The 14,272-nt window shown below is 51.8% G+C and overlaps 1 protein-coding gene across 49 annotated transcripts in view; it reads right to left on the bottom strand.

Annotated features, from left to right (window-relative positions):
• The window catches only part of PCBP3 (poly(rC) binding protein 3), a 47,235-nt gene continuing 32,963 nt past the window's right edge, over positions 1–14,272 (bottom strand). For 9 of the 49 annotated variants that reach the window (XM_085553693.1, XM_085553696.1, XM_085553698.1 and 6 more), the window contains 5 exons: positions 13,589–13,667; positions 12,905–12,964; positions 10,418–10,470; positions 7,659–7,828; positions 1–199 (listed from right to left, as the gene is read on the bottom strand). In XM_085553693.1, the coding sequence (XP_085409819.1) occupies positions 157–199; positions 7,659–7,828; positions 10,418–10,470; positions 12,905–12,964; positions 13,589–13,667 (405 nt within the window). In that variant the 3' untranslated portion in view covers positions 1–156. Of the gene's footprint in view, positions 200–5,369; positions 6,291–7,658; positions 7,829–10,417; positions 10,471–12,904; positions 12,965–13,588; positions 13,668–14,272 lie in introns of those variants that run through there. The other 40 variants (XM_085553704.1, XM_085553703.1, XM_085553673.1 and 37 more) reach the window with 16 other exon arrangements.

The raw sequence follows: 14,272 nt of genomic DNA, 5'->3' as shown, positions 1-14,272 counted from the left end.
TCACAGTCAGTGAGAGCTTTATTGCATTTGCACGTAAAAGCCACAAAATACATTATAAAGCAGCAGGAGGCCAAGGGGTGGAGAAGTGAGGCTGATGGCAGAAGCAGGTAGCGCTGGGGCACCGTGGGCACCGCGGGTGTGAGCCGCTGCAGCTGGTCACGCAGGGAAGGTCCTCCCGTGGGGCTCTGGATCTGGAAAGCTGGAGGCCAACCAAAAGAGATGGTCAGGCCCCAGGCTGGCATCTACTCCTCCTCCTCCTCCCAGAAACACCCCACAAAGTGCTGCAAGGCCACAGGGCCCCAAAGGATGCCCCAATATCCCCAGCACCAAGGAGCGTGGCACTAGCACACACCTCTCTGCATTGCCATGCCCACTGCTCTCTCCTGGTTTCAGAACCTACCATCTATGAGAGCTGCCCACCCCTACCAATGACAGTGTGGCAGCATCCTCATGTAAAGCATCTCCCCGCTCTCCACAGCCCATCTTTTGCACCATTTGTCACATCTTGTTTGGGCTGGCAAATGGTGATCAGAGGCACACCTGGAGACCACAGTGCTTCACACAGGTAATAGAAATCCACTCAAGGCAAGAGAAGAAGCAGCATTTGTGTGTAACTGGAAACTGGTTTTAAGCAGAGCTTTGAGTTTCTCAGGACTCAAAGTGCTGCCTTTTTAACTGCCTTTTTACAGCACAGCACTCCAACGTGGGAGGCAGGAGAAGGGCTGTGTGCTGAGCTGTACATGCAGACGTCCCCAGAAGGACACAGCACTGCCTACAGCAGGAACCAGCATCTGGCTGGCTGCTCCTTTCCCCCCCAGTACAACTCTTCCCAGAAGGACTGCTCTGAACAACCCACTGAAGGAAAAGATTGGGGCAAACTTCTCTTGGAGCTGCCTCACTTCCTTTTGCCTGGGAAAATCCTGTTGAATTGCCATCCTGGATTGGCCCCAGCAGTAGGTGCAACCCTGGGATCAGGGTGATGCTGCTCCACCCTCCCAGCCCAGGTCTCTGTCCTAGGGCTCCCCAGGGCTCATTGAGAGGGGCAGAATGTAACCAGGCACCAGAGCCAAGCAGCATAAAATCCCCTCTCCTGGTGCTGGCTTGCTCTCTGCTGCAGACACAAATGCATTCAGACAAAGGACCTCTTCCAGAAGCAAACGTTGCCACTGAGACGCTGCCTGCAGGGAGGCAGAATGCAGTGCTTGGGGAGCATTTCAAGCACACACAGCCCAGCATTCCCTTTCGGAACCAAAGCAGCTCTTTATAGAAGCAGCATGTGCCTTGTACATCAGTAGCAGGCTGGGGCTGGGCACAGGGCATGGCTCACCCCACATTGCCCAGCTGGGTCTGCTCCCTGCGTGCAGAGCAGGCGCCAGTGCATGTTCTGGGGAGGGACATCCCTGATCTGAGCCACATGAACACGGCTGTGGGAATCCAGAGACGCTTCAGTTTCACGCTTGGCAAGGTTTAGTCTGCAGGATGCTTTCAGGATCGCTTGTTCTTCAGTGAAGGGCTGGGGCGGGGGAGGCGCACATCTGGCGCTGGAGGAGCCACACATCTGGTACATTCAGTACTTCCTCAAAGTCACTGCCACGTTACCCTTTGGATGGAGGCCTCGGGCTCCGCGCATTGCACTGGATTCAGATCCACAGCTGCATTGTTTTCTTTTTCTTTTCTTTCTTTCTTTTTTTTTTTTTCCTCCTTCTTTCTTTCTTTTCTTCTTAAGCAAAAATAACCCTCTCAGCAGATCTTTGCAATTGAACATGGGAGCAGGGAAATTGGACTCAGACCCTGACCTTCCTGCACGTCCTTCCATTCGAGCTCTGTAACGGCGCCAGCTGCCACTGGAAAGGTCTGTGAGGCCACTGAGGACCTTCTCTGGAAAACATCCTTCTGTTGCGAAACGCCAAGCCAGCAAGATCAAATCTGCTTTGTCAGGCCAGCTGCAGCTTGGGGCTGTGTGCTGGGAGCCTCCTCCCTTGGTATAAGTGGTGCAAGAAGAGCGTGTGGTGGGGACCTGAAGCTGGCAGACCCATAGCTGGTGCCAACCTGGCCACATATGTGCTCCAACAGGCCAGGGGGTCTTCATGAAGGACCCAGTGTTGGTGGAACCAATCCTGTATTGGGACACGGTGCTGATCTCCTGCTAGGCAGCTACTCTGATTGCCACTGCAGGAAATACTGCTGGCCACCAACACACTCTTCGTACATGCCCTTCCCCATAGCATGGAGCACAAGGAGCTCCTTGGCACAAGGAGCCAACATCCCCAGGTGGGAAGGGGTTGGGGCTGGGAGCATGCACACAGAATCACAGAGCCACAGAGTCACAGGATCATGGACTGGGTTGGTTGGAAAAGACACTGAAACCCACCCAGCCCCAACCCCTGCCATGGGCAGGGACACCTCCTAGAGTCAGCTTCCCAAATCCCCATCCAGCCTGGCCTTGAGCACTGTGAAGGTGGAGCACCCACAGCTTCTCTGGGCAACCTGTGCCAGGGCCTCACCAACCTCACAGGGAGCATTTTCTAATATCTAATACAATCCTATCCTTTTTTTACTGTGACATCATTACTCTTTGAAACATCAAAATATTGCCCATATCTTGGGATTTTACAAACTTTGTTCTTTACTGTTAGGGTACAAAAAGCTTCCAGATCACAGTCTGTGGAATGGATGGATGGATGAATTGATGGATGGGTGGGTGGATGGATGAATAGATGGAGGGATGGAGGGAGGAAGGGAAGGAGGGATGGATGGATGGATGGATGGATGGATGGATGGATGGATGGATGGATGGATGGAGGGATAGATGGAGGGAGGGAGGGATAGATGGAGGGAGGGATAGATGGAGGGAGGGAGAGAGGGAGGGAGGGAGGGAGAGAGGGAGGGAGGGAGGGAGAGATGGAGGGATGGAGAGATAGAGGGAGGGAGGGAGGGAGGGAGGGAGGGAGGGAGGGAGGGAGGGAGGGAGGGAGGGAGGGAGGGAGGGAGGGAGGGAGGGAGGGAGGGAGGGAGGGAGGGAGGGAGGGATGGATAGGTGGGTGAGTGGATGGGTGGGCGAGTGGATGGATGTATGTATGCTTGAGTGGAGGGAAGATCAGACAATGCACACCGTTCACAGAGAGAGGCCAGGTCAAGCTGGAGCGGCGGGAGCGGGGTGCGTGGGGCAAGGGGGACATCTAGTGACTGCGATGGGAGCTATGCGAGAGCGAGGGCTCGTCCTTACCGCTGGAAACCCTGCCTCTGCCGGGGAAATTACCCTTTCTAATAGGTCATAAACTTGAAATTAGCATAATTAAAAGTGACTAGCATCAATACATGAGGGAAAAAAAAGCAATTAAATGAGAATAATTTCAATTTAAAGAGCCTCTCTAATGAAAGTCACTTTCCCTTGGGGGAAAAAATCTTTTTCAACTCTGATTATGTACCATTTTTGCAAAAAACCCAAGAACCTTTTGCAAATAAATTCTAGACAAATGCACACAGCAATACTCCCAGCACTCAGTTTTGGGAGCATGACTTGTCATGGACATGAGCCATGCAAGGGGCTGAGTCTGGTCTGCAGCCCCACTTCACTCTGGGGTCTGGAGCAGGATGAGGCATTGCACCAATTCTTTCCTGCCAAAATCCCAGTTTCCCACTAAATAACACATTCCCATAGAGTTTCACTGAGCCAGATACTTCCAAAAATGTTGACTCACTCTGTCTGGATAAAATGCATCGAGAGACAAGCAATGCATTAAAGCTCTTCTGTTAATTAACTGTGACATTCACATCGTCCTGAATATTCACTTCAGTATTAAAGATGCACAGATGTTTCTCCTTCTGACATGGCTGTGGATGCAGCGCTGCAGTGCTCTGAGTTCCTATTGAATGTAAAACTAGGCCATCTCACAAGTAAAAGCGAGACACCGTGACTTCTTCCAAAGAAAAAGAGAGTCTTCATGCCAACTTCTTTTGAGTTGCACCAAGAAAACGAAAGACTTTAATGCATTCCTTATGATTTTGTTGCTATCATTGCTGTCATCAGCATGTTCCCAGCAGATACTGCAACTGTTGTTTAATTAGCTTTTTCTCCAGGCCTTGCTTAAGCTCATATAACAATGGACAAGCAGCTGGATTCCCATATAAAATTAGGGGGTTTGATTCGTTGTTGTTGTTTCTCTTTGCAAAATAACCCAGGGAGGGCTCAGCTCCGTTGCCATACTTGCTGAAGCCTGAATGTGCAGGAGAAAAGGCTGATGCCCCTCTCCCTCAAGGATGGATCCCTGAGCAGCAGAACAAGCTTTGAAGGTTCCCAGCCTGGTTTTGTTGTGTTCTGTACTCCCAGTTTTTGAGCAATCCCCAGCTTCATTAGCAGGAGCACAGCATTGCCCAGCCACAGCTGCTCTGATGGTTTTCTCTGTTGTAGGCTGTCCCCAGGTAGCTAAAACAAAACAGCAGCCTGTATCAAAGCAAAAAGCAGAATTCTGATGGAACTGGAGGACCAGGACTCCTGGTGGGGATGGTCCAGGCAGAGGATGTCACCCACGGGTTCTTGTGGGGTTGAGAGCAGATCCAGAACAGCCTCAGTCTGCAGGAACCACTGGTCCCTGGGCAAAGCATCCATCCTCCAGGACAGCACCTTAAGGACCGCACTGACTGCAGCTCTGGCATCTGCACAGACACAGAGGCTCCATCTGACCCCATCAGCTGTGCCCAAAGCGCCCGTGTCCTCCTGTCCAGGAGCATCTGCCATGCTGCTCCCTGTGCCCCCCGCCCTGCCCAGGGGAGGCTTTGCAGGATGGGGAGAGGGACAAGGCATCCAGCCCCGGGGCTTGCCAGGAGAAGCAATATATTTCCCATGTGTCACAGTGCAGAAATGTATTGCAGTGGTTGCAGTATGGGGAAAATGGGTGACACACGTTTTGTACAGAAGGAGATCAGCTGATGGAAAATATATTTGTTTCCACTTTTGAGTGGCAATAAAGAGATGTAAAGCCTGGAAGCAGAAGGCAGGGAAAGGGCTTAGGGCACAGACATAGCGGATCTGTCCAGACAAGAGGGTGGTGAGATATCTGTTTTCCTACCATTACCATAACCATAATCATAACCATGAGCGTAACCGTAAGGATAAGCATAGCATGGTTTGGAAAACCAAACACTGTGCAAGCCAAGCACTCTCCCTGGTGAAAAAGAAAGCCTAGGCTCACTCAGGAAGTGCATCACCCACTGGGACTTTTCATAAACAAAATGATCATAACAGAAAGGTTTTGTTACACACACCCCCCACCTTCCCTCTGAGCTGCTGAATGGAGAAGGATGCAGAGGGAAGGATGGCACTGGGGACAGCGGGGTGGCCCAGGAGAAGAACAGTCAAAGCCCATTGGTAGCAGAGCTGCACAGACATTTATTGAACACAAACAATGACAAACACAGCTGGCTCACAGATCTTCCTGAGCTATTGTCCAAAGGTTGCTTGTGGGGACTGTCAAAGAGTGCTTTCATGCCCCTGGGGATGTGAATACTGTACAGCTGAATTCATCCTGCATCCAGTTGCTCATTAGTTATAAAAAGGGAATTTTGTGTGTGTGTGTCTGTGTATGTGAGAGAGTGAGATTCCCTTCTTTGAGTATTAAAAATGGTTTGTCTGGACCCTGCCATGTTGCAGAGAGACATCTGTGCGTGAACCCATGCATGCACGTAGGCTTGGCTCCCACACATTCTGCTTCCAAAACAACACAGGGGTGAAAAACTACACCTTATCCTTGGGGTAGGGGCATGAGGCGGTAAGGGGAGGCCAGGGGATGAAGCAAACGCAGGGGGAGCACTGGGGAGACCACGGGGAGGGCAGCAAGCACAGCTCTGGGTGGTGTCACGGGGCCATAGGCTACAGCAAGAACAGCCAATGTCAACGCAAATGTGTAAGTAGCTACACTAGACTGACACTGGAGACCCGGCATCTTCTTGAGTCACACCAGTGAAACCCCCTCTCCCTGACCCCCCTGGAAAGAAGATGAAGTAATTACACCATACGCTGAAAACAAGGACCATAATCAAAGAGCGATCTCAGGAGCACAGTAAGGAGGTCATAAAGAAATGTTCCAGTGGGTGCATTATGCATGTGTATTTATATTTATATATATATATCTGTTAGTAAAGAAAAGAGTATCTGCGGAGGTAAGGGGAAGATGTATAGGTTGTACAGGCTGGGTGGAGGTGCCCTTGGCTGGAGAGGGTCGGGTGGTGCGGAGTGGAGGATGGTGGGTGGAAATTAGAGTGCGCCCATTCCAGTGACCTCAGACGTCAGCCTAGAATAGACAGGGGCAGAGAGAGGGGCGGGGGAGACAAAAACAAGCGCTTAATCAACGGAGTAGAAAAGAAAACACAGATCCTGTGGGGCAGCACTGTCTCTCCTGCTTATGACCCCTGGGATGCCCAGTGAGGCGCCCGCGGGCTCAGCATTGTGCAGATAGATCCACTCTCTCCAATCACCCTGCTCCTATCCTGAGCTGGGGGTAAGTAAGTGTTAATTCTTTCTTGGTGTCTAAGTGGGTTCCCCAGGTGGTGCTCAAGAGGTTCTTAGATTGTTGGAGATGTCACAGCATATGGCAGAAGGTCACCAGCCTGATGTCTGGTGGCCTGAGCACATGGAGCACCATGGTCAGTTCAAGAATGCTCAAGCACAGATGCTGCAGACCCTCACTGAATGCCCCTAGCAGAGGTGCCATGCACAAAAGGTGCTGGCAGGAACTGTCCCAGCACATGGCTCCTACCAAAATCCTTCCTACCAGACGCAAGCATCAGTCCTAGCATCCTCATCCCATTTGCCTGTCACCTACAACTCCCCCAGTTCCTTCATTTGCTCTGCCTTTACAAACTGAAGGAGAGACCGAGCTGTGTCCCATCCTTCCCCTCAACCAGATCACCCTCCATCTCTGCTTTTGCCATGGCATGAGCCGTGGCTTGGACAGCCCTTTCCAATGACAGAGCCACTCTGTTTTCTTTTCTCTCCTTCTTCAGGAGGTGGTGGAGAGGTGCTGTGGGGCTGGGCAGCAGGGAGGAGGGGGTGATGGAGCCTGCTGCAGGTCAGGGCAGAGGTGGGGTGGGTGCAAGGGAGGGGGATAGCCTGCGCACACCTTGCCAGCACTCCCCTGTCCTCACCCCTTCTTCTTGCCAGCAACAGCATGGACAGATGGACAGACAGATGGATGGCCTTGAGAGACAGCACGAAGCCAACCAGATGCCCCCCTGCTCATGGGCCGCCTGCCCACTCGGCCCACCCAGCTGCCCCAATGGCTCCATGGCCGGCAGCCCCACGCGCAGCCCGGCTTGCATCATCACCGGCCCTGCCATGCTGCCCTGCCAGGAGATGGAAAGGAAGCGATCAGGCCATTCCCATGTCTGCTGTTTATTCGACTGCTCGGTTGACTTCTTTCGATGGAGGAAAGCATTGGTGGAGGCCTGGAAGTGCGTGGGAGAGGCTCCGAGGAGGTAGCGAGAGAGGGCTGGTTTCACAGCAAGGTCCCAAATTATGCCTTCCCGCCACCAGACCAGATCCGCCTCCGTGCCCTGACCCAGTGCTACCTCCTCAGCGGGGGGAGGACGGCGATTTTGCCCTGCTATGAGCAAAACCCTCCTGGAGTGAGGGTGGCAGCCGTCCCACCACCAGGTCTCACCTTGCGTTAATGAGGTACTGAGCGAGGCTGATGTTGGCAGGGGTTCCTGTGATGGTGATTTGGCGCTCCGATGACCCTTCCGTAGCATTGGCAATTTTGATCTGTGCTCCAGACATCTGCCGAATTTCATTGATTTTGGTCCCTTGGCGTCCGATTATGCAGCCTATTAGCTAGAAAGAAAGCGCGGGGGGATGGCGTGAAGCAGCGCACCTTGAGGACGCAAGCATGACCGCGCGGCCGGAGCCTTCCTTGCCCTGCCTGGAGACACCGTGACCTCAGTGCTCACGAAACTAGGAGACCCAACCTGAACATGGGCACAGGGCTCTTGGGATCAGCCCAGCCCCAGGCGTCCCCCAGCCACTTGCTGCTAGCATCACTCACTAATCCTGACCTCTGCACTCTCGACATCTCCCTCACTGCCTAACAAGGATGCTGCAGGACAGGAGAATTGTACTGGAAAATGTCTTCCACACTGTTTCAAAAACAACTAATTTTCCTTAGAGCCATATAGAAGTGTGAATTTTCTCGGTGTCCCTGAGGGTGTCTTCATGCTTTCTCTCAAGTATTTGCACACCAAACCACGGGTCCCTCAGGCACCACCATAACTGGGTAAGGCACATGAAGGTGTGTTTTTCCAACACAGGCACGTGGTGTTCCTGAGAGTCACAGAATCACAGAACTTCCTGAGTTGGAAGGGACTTACAAGGATCACTGAGTCCAACTCCTGGCTCCACATGGCATCACCCAAAAATCAGACCAGACATCTGTTCTCCAGAGGCTTCTTGAACTCCCACAAATTCAGTATTGTGATCACTTCTGTGCGGAGCCTCTTCCAGTGCCTGATCACCCTCTGGTGAAGAACCTTTTCCTGATATCCAACCTGTCCCTTCTGACCATTGGCATTTGAATGCCCTTCCACAGTTGCACACAGGAAATCTGTATGTGGGATGTTCGTTCATCTCATCAGCTGCTGGACTTTTGTCGCTGGCTGAATAAGGAGAGATGATCACCACTCCAAATGCTGGCTGGTCCTGATGTTAGATGGTGGGTTCTGGGTGGATACCTTCATTGCAGTTCTCTCAGCAAGGACACTAGAGCTCCCAGCAAAGAAGAGGGTTAGGAAGAGCAGAGAAATGACCTGCAGTTTTCCTGAGTAATGACGCTGTCATACACCATGCTGTTCCAAAAGATTTCCTTCTGTAAGTCCTAAAGAAGGCTCCATTGTCAGCCCACGGTGATGGATTCTTAGCTCCCCAAAGCAAGAGCTATTTCCAGCCATGTCCATCTCATCATTGCCTGGAGCAAAGGCTAAGGGATCTGAACATGCGCCCATCACAGAACTGGAAAGATCTGCTGTCTCCAGGGCTGCTGTGTGATATTCAGCCCAAGAGTCACCCATCCAGGTCTTCAGAAATAGCTCAGAGAGCCCTGAGGTGCTTCATCAAACAGATCTATGTACAGCTGTGAGCCTGCTGGGGGGCCATGAACAGCCAGACCTATTCTGAGAGACTTCCAGAAGAATCCAAGGTTCTCTTGCACAGCATTCAAGCTTCTGGCAGTCATGGGAGTGACAAGCTGGACTTCATCCCAAGATTCCCTCAAACTCTCCTTTCTCTGCAGTGCAATTGCTGTCTGCTCAGCACTGCCCAAACCTGACAGTGGGTGCTTCACTCTGAGACAGCCAAGACTGTCCTCTGTTTCCAGGGAAGGTAACAGAAGGAATTTCAGAGCCACCAAAGCAACAGGGATCACTTCCACTAGATGGGAAGGAGATGCAGGTGATAACAGCCAACACCACACAGCTCTGATGTTAGCCAGGCTTTTAGCAAGTGCTCCCAATGGTCCTGTGTCCCATGGCAGGTTGCTCCACATGCTAAGAGGAAGGAAAGGCCCCTTTTCAGGTGTCACCCAATACTACCAAAGTTGCCTTTGTTGCTATCAGTGCTCAGGTCCCCCAGGCTTTCTCACTGGGATGACAAAAGACTGCTAAGCAGGAAGAAGAAAAGCAAACAGCCTCCAGACCCCATCCAGAAACCTCTGAGAATGATGGGCTGGTAGGTGATGGTGGTGGGGACCAAATCATGACATCACTTCTCCACTTTCCACTGAGCACAAGCTGGTTTTCATCCCATGGCAACTAGTCCAGAAGCAAGTGAGACCTCAGGTGTGGGTGCTGCCCACCTGGGCTTTCCATCTCACCTCCTCCCACCCGAGCATCCTGAGCAGCCTCTTTGCATCTCTCTGGGACCACCACAACTCCAACCTCCTTCTGACCAACATCTGAGTACAATATCCACTTCACCACAGAGCCTCCTGTAAGACCTGAACACTGACTGCTGCCCGTACCAAAACACAACGCACTGTCAGAAGGACAGGTCCAAAACTTCTCAGATCTGCCAGCGGTACCTTAAGAATTACACTGGGGCTTGAGAGCTCCCTGCCCTTCCCTCTGCTGTCAGCTGGGCCTTTTTCGTGAGCACTAAGTTCACCTGGGAAGGAAAAACGGAGCACAGAGGGGGATTCTCCCTAGAAAAGCTACCAACAGAGGAGAGCCCATGAGGTGCTCCATGACCCCAGACAACCAGACTGCGGAGCTGTGCACAAGGTATGAGTGAAGACAGTGAAGGGGCATCTCTAAACGCATGTAACAAAGCTGTACATATGCAATTTACATATATATATGTATACGTATATGCATATATATATGTGTGTGGACATACAAACACACACACAGGTGGAGGAGGCGCCACGGTACTTACATCATTGGGAATGGTGAGTTCATGAGTACTGGCCGGGGGACTGGCATCCAGACCTGGGCATATGCAAGGGAAAATGGTTACAGCTCGCAGCAGCAGTGCAGCGGGTCGCCAGTACTTCCCCGCAGCAGTCGACATTGCAAAGGCTGCGTCCTGCTCAGGGGCTGGGAGAGGAAGGGGATCACACACTCCGGTACAAGGAGGAGGAAGACGGTTCTACCTGCCTCATCTGAGCGGGGTGCCACTTTCTCCTGTGCCACTTGACCCTTTGTCCCCCAATAGGGCTGGCTCCAAGAAGGTGTGCATAGCACAGGGCTGCAGTATCACTGCAGAGGAGCCCTCAGAGGTGGGATAAGCCCCATCCCCATGAAACCCTCCTCTGCACAGCAGCAGGAAAACCCAGCCCTGGAGGAGGGCTGTCCATGTGCCTTCCAGCCCTCCCTGGGCACAGCTCGCTTAGGAAAGCAGCTCAGCAGATAAAGTGCTGAATTGAAGATGTACACACTGGTTGGAGTCAAGGCCAATGTACCCTATTAGGGCAAGGCAAACAGCACATAGATGGAGAGCCTGCTTCCCTGCAACACTACATGGAAACATGCTGCCTGCAGCAAGGAGCAAGCACAGCACAGTGCTCCCTCCCAGCTTCTCTTGAGATAGGACAGATGCTCACCTTTGCAGTGGCAAAGGCTGGAACTGGGAGACCAACCTGCTTGTACAGCTGCATGGGTGCTTGCAGCCAGGAGGGAGCCTGCATTTCTCACAGGTTTCCCTGTCAAATCATCTAATTGTTGGGGCAGGGACATACTAATACATAGGACAGAAGCTGGCTGGCAGCTAATAGGGAATTTTCAGTAATCTATACAACATATAAACCACCAGGGAAGGCTTTTAACAGCAGAGTGTGCAAGAGCCCAAAAGGCTGCAAGGCCTACGTCACAGCAAAGAGTGGAATTAAGGTGGTTGGAGAAAAAAAGCAGCAGAAGACTGGCACTGCCACACTGCTGTGACATGACGCAGCAGCAGCACTGAAGCCCTGGTCAGAAAAACCAGAGGGGCATCTGCATGGCAATGCACCATTGCCTTGAGAGCACTGAGCACCTACTGCAGGCCATGACTGCATTTTGCCGGTCTGCACTTCCCTCTGTGCCACGGGAAGATGGGCTCCCATCTGTCTGTCTGGCAGCAGCAGCCTCAGTATTGAACCCACACTTGTCTGGGCACGGCACCATCACAGTGAGGTGTCCATGAAGAGCCACGGCCACGTCCCTTGGGCCACTGAGAGCAGGAGCAGGGCGGACGGGTCCACAGATGCTAAATGCCCTTCATGCATGTGTTTCTCCTCCCACATGCCATCCCAGCCCTCCACAGCCTCTCCCAGATGGGTTTCGGGGCATTGCATCACCCTCTGCGTCATCACGGCTGTTGTTACAGCCTGGAGATTACTTATTTTGGCACACCAGCTCCTTCCCCTCTGATACACACATGCAGTCCCCATGGATGCAACACAACGAGACACAGAATCAAAGAATCACAGACTGGGTTGGAAGGGACCTTAAAGCCCACCCAGTTCCAAACCCTTGCCATGATCAGGGACATCTTATTTCATAGAGTCATAAAAGCACAGACTATCACGAGTTGGAAGGGACCCATCAAGATCACTGAGCCCAACTCCTGGCTCCTGGTTGAGGAGTCCACCAACCTCCCATAGAGCAGGCTGCCACAAGGCCCATCCAGCCTGGTCTTGAGCATCTCCAGGGATGGGCCACCCCTATCCTTGGCTAGGGCAGGATCAGTGCCACAGGTAACGGCAAAGGGCAAAGAAGGGTGTGTGGAGGACAAGGATTTGTGGAGCAATATTACGACATTTATTTTTGCTACCACCTGGCTGGGTGTCTTTCCATGGTCTGTGATTAGGTGATGTTCCCAGATGCTTTCAAGGCAGGCAGGAACCGCGCCCCAGAATGTCCAGGGGGTCTTGGGGTGATTTCCCTGAGCAACAGTAGGGTATGAAAGCACATTCAGCACATGGCCTTGCAACTGCCAGGGACATCTGAAATGGAAATGTCTCCAAGATGGCTGTGATTTGGCTCTTCAGGGTCCTGCTCCATTAAAAACGCAGCTATCCTTGAATGACTTGAGAGACAGCTAAAATTTCATGTTATTGCTATTCCCACAAGTATTTTTTCTATGCTTTCTAGATGAGGTTTGTGCAAAATTAAACAGAAGAATAACGGTGTGGTGACACTGGTGTCTTTCCATTAGATAGATGGCCACTATACAAAAACATCAATAACAGGTAACAAACTGCATGTACTTCCCTTTGGACATGCTTCACAGAGGGGATGGAGGGCATGATACTGCCCACCAGGATACATGCTCTCTTCTCCACAAACAAGACAGTTTATCCAGGAGCACAACAGTGGCACAGTCCTACTTCAGATACATATTTCAGCAGCCGCCTACTGATTTCCCTGTAGCTTTGTGTTTTACCTGATGATTGGCCCATCAGATTTTGAGCTTCTTCGGAGGAATGTAAGGGCAGCTTTTCTCCTGAAGAGCAAAGAAGAAACAGATTTAATGCTTTTGCCTTCGAGGAGATAAGCAATGTCACTTCATCTAGGAAGCTCAAAATATGATGAACATACGGTCAGAAAAGGCATTTCCATCCAGAACCTCGACCACTGAGCTTTCAGCATCGCCATCCCCTGCGCTCTACATCTGCTTCCCAGCTCTCTGTGAAGCTGTTAGCAGCGTTTTTGCAGCCCAGGCTGGTGAGCCACACCAGCACCCAGCACTGCATTGCCTTCCCATTGCTCTCCCCACTGCTCTTCCAGCCACATCCAGCAGGGCAGCATCTCTCACTGGTGCTGCGGGATGCAGGGACATCCTGCCCAGCGCATGGTGAGGGATGCTGGCTGGGAAGGGTGGTGCTGGCACTTGTGCTTATGCTCAGAAAGCCAGCGAAGCTGGGAGCAGAGCGAGCATGCAAGGTTATCCGCTGCCACATCCCCCAGTTTTCTAACCTGACCTCCCTGCTAGCCTCTCCCCGTGGACACTGCGACCTCAGCTTCACTTCTCCTATTTGTTTCTGTTAGATACAGAGATTTTTGAAAGAGAGAGAAACTCTACAGGTAAGAAGAGAAGGATATCTAGAAAGGGTGTGTGGGTACGTACCAGGGAAAGCGGGGGTGGTCTGTCCAAGGGGAGTAAAGGGGGTTTGCTGCATAGCCAACTGGTGGAGCTTGGTCAACTGCTGAGGGGTAGGAGGGACATTAGAGCTAAGAAGGTTATTGTTATAGAGTACAACAAGTCACACCAAAAAGCAAGAACAAAATCATAACGGAGAAAGAAAAGAAACCAAAAGAAACCTAAACCAAAAATAAACAAAAAAAAAGCTAACAAAAAATTGGAAGCCATGTTGAGACATGGCAAAACCAGCATTAACAGAAGGACTTGGCCTGGGTAAGATGCAATAAAGCCCAAATCTTTTGCAGAAGTGCTTGTCAGGGTCTGAAGTACAATACCAGATAGAAAGAGGCCTGTTCTCAGCCCATCAGATGTCCTGGCTTTTTGTAGAGAGCCCCTCCACATCATGATCTGCTAAGGCAGCAGCAGGGCTTTGTGCAAAAACACCTCCAGCCCCTGCCAGGTCTGCAGCCTGCTGCTCGCTGCTGGCTTCCAGCAGAGGGGCATCTGCCCATGGGTGGCCCCTCTGGTTGTGACCACCTCCCTGGCATCGTATGATGCTGCCTTCAGGTAGGAAATGTCTCCATGTGATGGACAGCCCATGTGGCTCCTAATGCCACCTGCAACATGGACACTGTGAGCACGACCCTGTGGCAGCACAGGGAAAGGTGG

This window comes from Coturnix japonica, chromosome 7 (assembly GCF_054131305.1).
Source record: "Coturnix japonica strain WE chromosome 7, WE-NBRP24, whole genome shotgun sequence".
Classification (NCBI taxonomy): Eukaryota; Metazoa; Chordata; class Aves; order Galliformes; family Phasianidae; genus Coturnix; species Coturnix japonica.
The sequence above is the reverse complement of the archived record's forward strand: the minus strand, read 5'-3'. Positions and strand labels throughout refer to the sequence as shown.